A 10,892-nucleotide genomic window follows, 5' to 3' on the forward strand; every position below is an offset into this window, starting at 1 on the left:
CCTCCACTCTATGGGGAAGTGGCAATATCCAGAAGACGTTGGTTGAAGAAACACAAGTAAGAGGATGGGGGAGAAGAGAGGAGGAAGACAGATGAGATAAGGAAAAAAGAGAAAAATCAGGCTCAATGGAAAGAGAAAACTAACCATGGTGCTTCTCTCACCATGTCATAGTGTGCTGTGAGGAGACTGAGGGACAACCAGGTGGAGGGACAGTGCGTGTGTGGTCGGGGAATGTGTTTTTTTAAGGGACTGTGGTCATACGGAGTGTGGGGGAGCGTGGCTGAGGTGTCAACCAAATGAGGGGACATGAAACAGCTGAAGCCACACAAAACACAACTAATAGACAGACAAAGCAGCAACAACCCCCGACAACACACACAGACCCAACAGCTACAAGTATCTATCAGATGTTGTACTGTGTGACATCTAATCGCTGAATGAACGGAAATGAAAATGTGTCTCTACCTGCGACAGTGACTCTGGCAGTTGCCTTGACAGTATTGGCTCCAGCACTGTGTCTGTTGGAGGCCAGACATGTGTACAGAGCCGGCTTATTCACCGTCAGTTTAAGAACAGACAGGATCACCTCTCCCATCAACGTCTCTTCAACAGATGCACCTGAGATCTGAAAAAAAAAAAAAAAAATTGAAAAGATAGCAAAAATATGTCACAAACTACACTTAAAATATGCATATGAATTATATTTCCTTATAAAATCAAAATGATGTCCCATTTCATTAAAGATTTAGATAGATAGTCATAGATTTGTGGATTGGAACAACCTCAAAACACATTGACACACATTTGCATAGAGCATTTACTGGGGGGTACTGCAGATTTGAGTGACAATTCTCTGTGTGTTTGTTGCTAAAACTGACCCCACTGACAACACAAATAGTCAGGTAACCAGTTGTTCATATAAAAAATCTTGACTAGTACAGCTTTAAAAACTTCACTGTAACTATATCGTCTTATAAAATCAAAATTATGCCTCCACAATTCAGACCATCATGGGTAAAAAATGCATAATCACATCCTTAATGTGTTCTCCACTCATCTACAGATACCACACAGTGTAGTCAGCAGACTTTCCAAGCTCAGTATTTATTGTTGGAACCTGTAGCTGAAGCTAGTCTGCACATTAGCTTTGAAAGGTTCCATATAACCAGAAAACAAACTGGGTCAAAACCGTCAAAATTACAGCCCAGAAATGGCTTTTGTTGTCTGTTAACAGGTAGCATTTATATCTCACTATGATTATGCGTTTACGTTCAGATTACAGAGTCTCAGAGCAACACAACTTCATCTTTTGGGTGACTTTGATCCTCTAATGACAGGCAGCAATCTGAAAATGCTATTAAGACATGTGAACACATTTTTAGGCAGAGTAAGAAGGTGTCTTCCCAAACTTGAAATAGAAATTAAATTAAAAAAAATTAACTGTTATCTTAAGATTGAATGTGTAAAGTGTTTATATACTGATTATATTACAATCTCATGGGTGTTGAGGTGATGAAAGTGCATGCCTTATGTGTCTGGCATTACTATAACCACTTGTAAACATTTAGAAGATTTAAAATTTCCCTGGTATTCACACAGGGCAGATGTAGCCAGATAAAATGTATTTGTTGTTTTTAGTTCCTGTATTCACACTTTGATATATATATAAATGATTTATGTCGTCTGTGCTGTGTGTGTGTGCGTGTGCGCATTTGTGTGTGCAAGTGTGCGAGTCAAGGTGCTGATGTGCGCCGTGTCTATATTTGAAGTCATGTCAGACAACGCCTGTTTTTAGGCCGAGCTCGATCCAGCTCTGCTGAAATTAACGACCACAACAAGCTGCCAGAAAAGCAGCTCGCACAGTCATTTTAATCAGCACACACACATACACACACACAGTATTTACAAGTATTATGGGCCTGTAATCACATTGTAGCTAGCACCCAAGACTCTTAAATAGCCAGACATTATGTGATGTATGTCTGCCCACAATGGCACGCATAAAAAACGTCTGCTGCCTGAAGAAAGTCCTCTTTAACATTCTTACGGTGGTCAAGTATGTAATCTCATGTCCATGATTTAAAAAAGAAGAAGAAAAAAAGTTCAGCAGTCAGTGAGGTAATGTTAGGTATTTTAGCACATTTCTACCAGGATCAATCAAAACCCAATTAATATACCAAACAAGAGCATCAGGCTCTAAAGTAAAGAGGGTCTACGTGCATGAGAAAATTTACTTTTAAGACTGAATTTATCAATTAAAGTCTAAATAGAGCACTGTTCTTTCTTGGTCTGAACAAATCTCTTGAGAACAGTCTACAGGACGTAGACTCCTCTGGTGTTTTACTTAAGTTTTATACTCACATTTTCAAAAAGAAAAATAAAATCCATGCAGTTGGCATGAGTCATGAATAATGTCTTCTCCTGCTGTCCCCCAAAGCACTGCATGTGGTTACAACCGAGAGAGTCATTAAAACCAAAACCATCACAATGAGTCACATGTCAGAACATCATTAGAAGACTTATCATAATAATTGGACACTTGGCATTCTGCAGGTGCCTGTGTATCTCCTATAGTTATCTTTGTTTTTATGATATACATCAGCCCTCTGTACCGGCTACCTTATATCCCAGTGAGGCCACCTTGCGTGGATGGGCTATCAGACCATCCAGTCAGAGTCTTCAGATCACAAGTCAGCAGTTAACACAAACCATTCAACACCTTAAGACCTTAAGAACGTTGGTGCTCACTCCCTTAAAAGAGACAACACAATTAAAGCTGATAACACTGTGTATCACTGGCTAAATGGAAGGCAATCTCTTCAATCCCCTCTCGCCATAATGAGAATTCCTTTGCTGTTTATATCACTAATCCTGCAGCCAATCTCCGAGTGCATTGAGTGTGTGTGTGTGTGTGTGTCTGTGTGTGTGTGTGTGTGTGTGTGTGTGTGTGTGTGTGTGTGTGTCTGTGTGTCTGTGTGTGAGAGAGAGAGAGAGACATACAGCGAGACCAACAGAGCCAGGGATGAGTGGATAATTTCTTGTATGTATGCCCTTGCTCATGCATGTGACTATATTCCAATGAAGTCATTTGCCCCTGTGTTAAGATCTTAATTGCTTTGTTGATCAGTCCACATGGACAGCAGATAGGCAGTTTATCAAGAACACCACTGCTGTCACGCAGAGCTGCACAGTGACAGGTGTCTCAAAAGAGAAGAACATCATTTAGCTGAAACCACTTAAGAAGAGGGAGCGTGCTGCTTACATAGACCAGAACATATGGACAGTATAAATATACTGGGGATGTGCAGCTGCATCAGCAATGCAGAAACTGTATGTCTGGCACCAAACAACACATCTACTGCAGAACTAGTGTTCAACCAGAGATTGATTTGCCTCCGAATGTACTGTAGGTCCATGTATTTATGCAGTAAATTGTTCTTTCTTTGGCCCTGTGTCTGTTGTTTGGATTTGTTAGCTGGGCAGCTGTTCACGGCTAATTTAAGGAGACAATGTTGATGTGCAAGTTGCGGGTATTATAATTGGTCGACTAAATATGTTCGCGAGCACCACTGTATTCTTACAGCGCTTCAGCATAGTTCAGTCTCAGATCTGCGCTACAGTATGCAAAGATGAAAGTTTCAAAAATAAAAATCCATGCAAGTATTTCTGTAATGCATGTCGGCTTTCCTGGTTATCTACTCTGTTATTGTCACAGCTTTCCCATTATGTAAGGCTCTGCAGCTGACAATGTGTCAAAATGTCAGCTACGTGATACATTTTCTCTGATGCTGGCTGTGTTTAGTGACATTTGAGCCAAACTCAACCACTGTGAAGGAGACAAGAATATTCCTGGAGAGATCACAAGCATTTATGAGAGACAGAGAGGTCCGGGCATGGACATGGATGAGTGGATGCATGGAGCTACCATAAACAAAGTTATTATATTGGATTTGATGGAGAGCTCTTGCATTATGTAATATGCGGATTAGATGCTTTTTGACCCTGATAGGGGTGCATTTATAGATACAGGGAATTCAGCAGAAGAATATCAGCATCAAGTATTAGTCAAAAACATGCTTGCTTTCACACACACAAGCACACACTGAACCTGAGCACTCACAGTATTCCCATTTTCCAGCCAGGTGATGGTGGGGATTGGATTTCCTGTAGCGTTACACTCCAGGGAAATCTGGCTGCCATACGCTACCCTCTTCTCCTTAGGAACCCGCAGGATTCGTGCTGGAGCTGGAAACACACATAAACTCACATACTGCTGCAACCAAATAATTATATTCTCCTTACAGTCTTATACATATGTATTGTAAATGCTAAGCATAGAAAGTGAAACCACATTTAAATACATACCCTGCACCTCTATGGTGACAGGCTTTGAAAAGGCCAAACCAAAGCTATTCCTGGCCACACAGCGATACTGGCCTGCATCCTCTTTCTGTATGTTATGGATCTTCAATGCACCATAGTCAAGAATGGTAACCCGGTCACTGAACTGGAAAAGATAAAATTCCAAGTATAACACAAAACCAAGCCAAAAATAGGGAATTTTGGCTCTTTTATTATGATGTACAGTCTGGATGCCTTTGCAGGCTGGACCCATTCCTAACACTACACTATCAGCCAATAATTAAGCTAAATCAGAGAAATGTTTCCTGTTGCTGGAAAACTTTCAATAACTTCCTGTGGTTGTTTGGTGTTTTGAAGTTTAAAGAAAAGAAAAGCTCATGCCTTGATAAGCTCATCATCTTTGAGCCAGGTCACATCTGGTTTGGGGTTGCCGAGAGTAACACAGGGTAACACTGCTTTGGATTCTACCAGAAGGGTTACATTGGTGGGATGGCGTTTGATCTGTGGCTCTATGGACAGACAAGGCAAGAGAAACAAGGAAACAAGATAGGATTAGCCTTTTGTATAGATGGTACTATGAGTGTATTGTTGGAATCCTACCATCTGCAAATCAAGATCAACATTGACTAGACTCTCGCCCTACAACCTTTGGGAAGAAAGCGCACATACTCATCTTCAGCTGCAGAGCTCCACAGCTCTTTGCTGGCTCTCCAATGCCGTTACTGGCGATGCAGCAGTACTCTCCATTGTCTGACTCTCTCACACGAGGGATTATCAGCATCTGTCCCTGCTCCCTGATAGTGTACCTGGGGTCGTAGTACCTGGTGGGACAAAAAGGAGGGTGTGAAGCAACAAAAGGGCTAGTTAACTATTAACAGCTTTAGAAATACACTCTGTCCAATATGAACCTGACACAGAAGAATCCAAGTATGTTTGAAATACCTGATGTACAATCAACAATAATAATGACAAATAATTAACATTTTATGCTTGTTAGCACTGTCGTTGCCAAAATTAGCAGCGAGCATTACTGTCATTTTACAAAATCATTTTAATGTTTGTAATTAGTGAGTATTACCAATGTTTTGTTTTGTTTTTTATTTTTACAGCTGATTGCAGTGATAGCCACTATGGCTCAGGAGGGAAAGAGCACCATCTAAAGAAACTCAAATTTCATCAGCAGAAAAGCCAACAAAATAGACATCACAGTGTAAGGTTTAGCCATAAACTTACATTATTGGGTGGTTATTCCTGGTCCAAATGATTTCAGCGGGGGGACGGGACTCCACCTCACAGATAAAGGTGGCATTGTGATCCAGTAGTACATCCACTGTCTCTAATAAGGTGATAATACGTGGTGCTATAGGCGGCGCACATAGGAAGAAAACAAGAAGATATTCGTGATAAAACAAGCAATCCATTACAAAGCTTTGGAAATCAATTGTTGAATCAAATTTAACAAGAAATGACCCACTATTGCCAGGCAGAACACTGACATTGGGCTTTTTAATTTTCTGCACTACAGTACATGCCCATCATCAATCAATCAATCATCAATCCTGCAATGCCACTGCCACTGAGTTTAGTCACTGTTATCCAAATCTGTTCACTGAACAGGGAATTACTGTAAAACACAGCTGCAAAAGCACAGGTCTTTGTATGGGAAATGGGTTTGCAAATTAAGCATGTTGCTTCTTAATAATAGCCTACATTACTAAGAAGTGTGAACAGCTGCCTCTTTTCAGCCAAATTTGTCAACATTCTTTGCATTCCTATTTGAGATGAAGTCATCTGGTTCAGTCACTCAGAGTCCAGCTATGACTTTTAGCTAATGGGACCACATCAGAGGTCTTGAGGTTTGACCTGAGCAGAGCAGAGGAAGGGTGACCTTGAGGGGAAGAGAAGCCTGTTTATTGGTGAAATGACTTTTGAAGCAGTTTGGGATTTTGCAACTTAAAGTATTGAGAAAGAGGGAATAAAAAAGGATTAGAGGGAAGAGAGGATGACAGAGACAGAAAGACATGTAGTTGAACTGGATGTGAAGTTTTGAGGTTTGTTATAGCTTTAAATTACCAGTTCTGTTTACACCGAATATACAATTATTAGACCCACCTGCTCTGTTCCATGGTATAAACCAGATGAATCCAGAATAAAGATGTGAACAATATTTATTTCATCCATTTAGTCAGCTTCAATCATGAAAGGGAGTTGGAGGAAAAAAGGCGAGGAGGCATTATTTTTATACAAGTGAGATCAGGGTAAAAGGGGAAAGCAACTCAGTATTAGTAATGCAGTCTGATATTTATTTATTCTTTTAACTGAATATATTGAGGAGGAAAAATGAGAGGGGGAATAAAAACAAAGACAAGACATTTTGAAAGGAACAAGGGATGGAAGAAGATAGTAGTAGCACTGCAACTGTTTATGTGTGGATCGAGATCAGAGAGGCTGGGGTTGCTTTAAACTTTGCATGAACTACGGAGAGGAAGAGGCAAAACAGAAAACAGAGGAGAGAAGGAAAGGAAAGAACAGAGGAGGGAGAAAAAGGAAGGAGAATAAAGGCAAGGATTAGGGTTTAAAGGACATTATGCTTGTTTTGTCTCTTGAGAAACAAAGATTTCACAATAACGTTGCTGGAAAAACCAGCCCACATCAACAACCCCAAGCCCTGGTCGCTGCTGCTGTTTGACTCACGAACGGCAGATGAAAAGACAGCTACTGTAAATCAAACTGAAACCCTGACATGAGGTTAAACCTTGGTTTTAAACACTGGGGTGTAATTTTAGCCAAGGTTGAAGTAAGGTGAAATATCCCACTAGTACCTGCTTTATTAAGTCATGTCATGTATGCGGTCTAAAATCTTATTTTTAGCTAGCGGCATGGCTCTATAGATGGCAACATTGGTCTGTCAGCGCATCACTTTACTGAAATATCTCACCAACTCTTAAATGGATTGTGCTGACCGGACATTCATGGTTGCCAGAGGATGAATCCCAGTGACTTTGGTGATCCCCTGACTTGAGTGCTACCAGCAGGTTGACAGCTTTAATGAAATGTCTTCTACTGTATGGATTGCTATGAAATGTAGTCAAGACATCCATCATCTCAAGAGGATTAATTCTTACGAGTTAACATTTTTCCTTTTGCATCACCACCAGCGTCACATTTGTGGGTGTTTTTTTTCCATGAAATGTCTCCACAACTATTGGATAGATTTCCATTTATGTCTCCCTCAGGATGACTTTCAATAACTTTGGCGCCCCTCGTCAGGTCAGAGACTTTAATTTGTCCAATACTGATCTAACACGACTGAAACTATAATGACATCCCCATCAGACTCAGCTGTACCCGAGCATTAGCATCTTGTTAAAGCATCGCTGTGGCTAAGGTACACTCTCACAGAGCTGCTGGCTTGCCTGTAAACTCTTAGTCATCTTTCAGCAAGCATTTTGAAAATGTGCCACGCTTCAATATTTCCAAAAAAATGTGAGTGGAATTTTTCATTGTGGTCAAGTTACACCACATATTTTGTTGATGTTGTTGCCGTCATGGCTGACAGATAGAGGTCAGTGAAAGTCAGAATATGTTTCCCCCTTCAAAACTTTCAACAAACAAATTCAATTATAATGTTAAATGTTATTTGTGTTTTTTACTATTGCAGTAGAGGCTTGGTTTGTGGGAGTTTTTTTGCAGAATGCGTGTTCTTTTCCTCACCGTGTTTCTCATACTTTTGCCAATATTATGTCTGAACAGATGGACAACATCTGAAGAGTGAAGGTTTCGCCGTGGCTCATGTTTAACCACATGACTCATTATTTAGAGCACAAGAGAGCCTCACCGGATTTGACCTTGACTCTTGTTATGAAATGCTGCTTGGACACCAGAAGCCATACAGTGTGGTTAAGGGCTTCAGAGGAGGCAGGTCACATCTGGCCTCTACTGTATGTAAAACAAAAACTTCCTTAATCTAAACCAAGTGCCTCTCATTATCACTCTTTGTGTGTGTCCACAATAAAAATGCAATAAGAAAAGCATCAAAAATCTTTCTCCCTCCGTTTTCAATTGCAGCTTCTCTGTGTTTTATTTCTTCCAGAGTCCATTAGATCTGTGTTGACCTTTAAACTCCATTTCTTTCAAGTAATACTTATAACATCCTTTGGTTCCTTTGGTGTTTGTAGTTTATCCCCGAGGTTTTTTCCACATTTTGAGTCAATCAACAGTATTCTCTCTGACTCCACCATGCAGACCAGATACAAGTTGTTTTTTTTCTCATTGTGGTCAAGAAGAGACAAGAGCAAACACAAAAATGGTATTGTTCTTGTGGCATGTCAGGGGATCAGATGTCTGCGAGGGAGTCATCCATTGTTTGTCTGTGTTCAGTTGACACAGGCATGCTAAACAACATTAGAAACATCCTATTTAGCCTATCATGGTGCCTTTGAACACATAAGTGGTCTTGCTTTGTCCTGCTATAGTATTTTTTTTTACAAAATGGTTACATGTTGTCAGAGATAACTGAGGTATAGGACTGTTTTGTCTTATGCTCTCATCTGGTCATTTAACCAGGAGGGGGCTCAATAATAATGATCAACATCCACTTCATTTCTTTGCTGCACTCATTTCAAATTAAACTCAACACAGCCAATAAAAGCCAGCTCGGCCTAGCAGAACACATGAAAGTGAAGCCTTTTGTGACATCCTTGCTTTGCTCAACTGACCCACGCCACAAAACCACAATGAAGAGCCAATAATAATAAAAAATAATAGTATAATATTGCATTTTTACAACACTTGTCAATTTGGAGTTGCTTAATTTTCATTTGAAGCCACAGCTTGTAAAACGGGGGTGATTAAACCTAATCTTAAAAAGCCAAATCTTCTTCATGTTCTGTTGCTTCATTTCAATTCAGTCGGGCAAATTTTAAGAGGAAGTACGAAGCAGGAAGTTTAGCCTGGCTTTCTGTGAAGCCAGGAAGCAGGTAGAAAGTGCTAACCCAGCTCTGTCCAAAGTTAAAAACTACTGCTGACCAATTAGCACATATCTTGTTTGCATAATCAATACATTAATAGAAACTTAGCTATCTCCAATATCTGAATGTGACAGCATCTCCACCACCTGTCCCTCTGAGGCAGTCGGCAGAAGTTGCTGTATATCTGTACTAATAAAACATGTATTGTATGTCAATGGTCTGCTCTGCAGGCCCGTGCATGTGACTGTAAAATTGTGCCAGCATTTGATATGGTACCCATCTCACATGTCCTGAAGTCCTGAGGCTACAGCTGAACTAGCTGCAGTCAAAAGTCGTAAACTTAACAAGATGTCCATTTTTCATTATTTCTGGACCAGGTTTCTTTCCATTACAAATACTTTACTTACAGTCACTGAAGTTGATTAAAGCCTCATCTATTGCTCAACAGAATACGGGAATAAATGTCATGTGGTGCTCACTTTCCAATTATGTAGGCGCAGTAATGGCTGGTGGAGGTGAATCATATGGAAATGTGGCTGATTAGAAACAGAGACAGAAAAAGAGACGGCAGAGGGAATAGCCGGTTCCTAACCACCTTTACAACACCCTGCAGAAAGGACATGCCAGCATGTAGGAAGGATATAGATTTAGTCACATTTACACTATGTAGGCCTATAAACACCTTCTCCTTTTCCCCGGAGGATGTGGTGGAAAACAGGTGACCTCACAGCTACGTATATGAAGGGAAACTCCACCTACAGTTACACTTTTAGGAAAAGTCTTAACACAAGGTAGAATAATAAAGGATGCTCTCCATGACACTTCCCTTTCCCTTACCTAACCACTGCTGCCTGCTGGTCTGAGCTCATCATATTTACTCACACGTGCACACATCAAGTATGTAATATGTCTATGTCTCTATCTAAAAATATGGCTATATGCTTCATCCTTGCATCCTTTTCTCTTTTTTGTGCATTTTGTATTGATATTCTTATATAATTTTGTGATCTGATTATCATGATGTAATATATTATTATATCTTACCAAGCACATGTCAGCTTCTACACTTCTACGAATTGAATAAGGCATACAGAATTCATGACGTTTTTATCCCTGAACGTGCTTGAGACACAACTTATGCTAAAAAACACTCTTAAAATCCTTCCGAGTGCAAGCATATGAAAGCCTCATGTACGTACCTCTCTGTATCCCATAACTCGAGGTGACCAGGACCAGCAGAAAGACTGAAATTGCTTCTACGATCTTCTTCCTGGCTCTAGAATGATCCATCTTGACAAATCTTGTTTTGGTAGTGGTACAGGTAGCGTATAAGCTGGTGGTTAGATTCCCATTGCAGGTAAGGAGATGTTCTTGTTGTTCACTCGCTGTGTTTCTTCACTGTGTGCGTCTGCGTGTGTCGTAGCCAGGGACAGCCATGAGCTCTGAGCTCCACAAGGACCAGCTCAGTCACCGTGTGTGTGTGAGTTGGTGTGTGTTAGTGTGTGATGGACAGTGGCAGCTGCAAGCTGTCCTTATGTAGAGTCACTCAGGTTTTGGAGC

At 40.5% G+C, this 10,892-nt stretch overlaps 1 protein-coding gene across 1 annotated transcript in view; it reads right to left on the reverse strand.

Moving 5' to 3' along the window:
* The window catches only part of musk (muscle, skeletal, receptor tyrosine kinase), a 28,199-nt gene extending 17,577 nt beyond the window's left edge, over positions 1 to 10,622 (reverse strand). The window contains exons 1-8 of the mRNA XM_076758721.1: positions 10,532 to 10,622; positions 5,596 to 5,722; positions 5,032 to 5,183; positions 4,744 to 4,871; positions 4,366 to 4,507; positions 4,121 to 4,245; positions 466 to 625; positions 2 to 8 (exon numbers count right to left, since the gene is read on the reverse strand). Coding sequence (XP_076614836.1) covers positions 2 to 8; positions 466 to 625; positions 4,121 to 4,245; positions 4,366 to 4,507; positions 4,744 to 4,871; positions 5,032 to 5,183; positions 5,596 to 5,722; positions 10,532 to 10,622 — 932 coding nt within the window. The remainder of the gene's footprint in view (position 1; positions 9 to 465; positions 626 to 4,120; positions 4,246 to 4,365; positions 4,508 to 4,743; positions 4,872 to 5,031; positions 5,184 to 5,595; positions 5,723 to 10,531) is intronic.
* Between the last annotated feature and the right edge of the window lie 270 nt (positions 10,623 to 10,892).

Source organism: Chaetodon auriga, chromosome 19 (genome assembly GCF_051107435.1).
Source record: "Chaetodon auriga isolate fChaAug3 chromosome 19, fChaAug3.hap1, whole genome shotgun sequence".
In the NCBI taxonomy this organism is placed as follows: Eukaryota; Metazoa; Chordata; class Actinopteri; order Chaetodontiformes; family Chaetodontidae; genus Chaetodon; species Chaetodon auriga.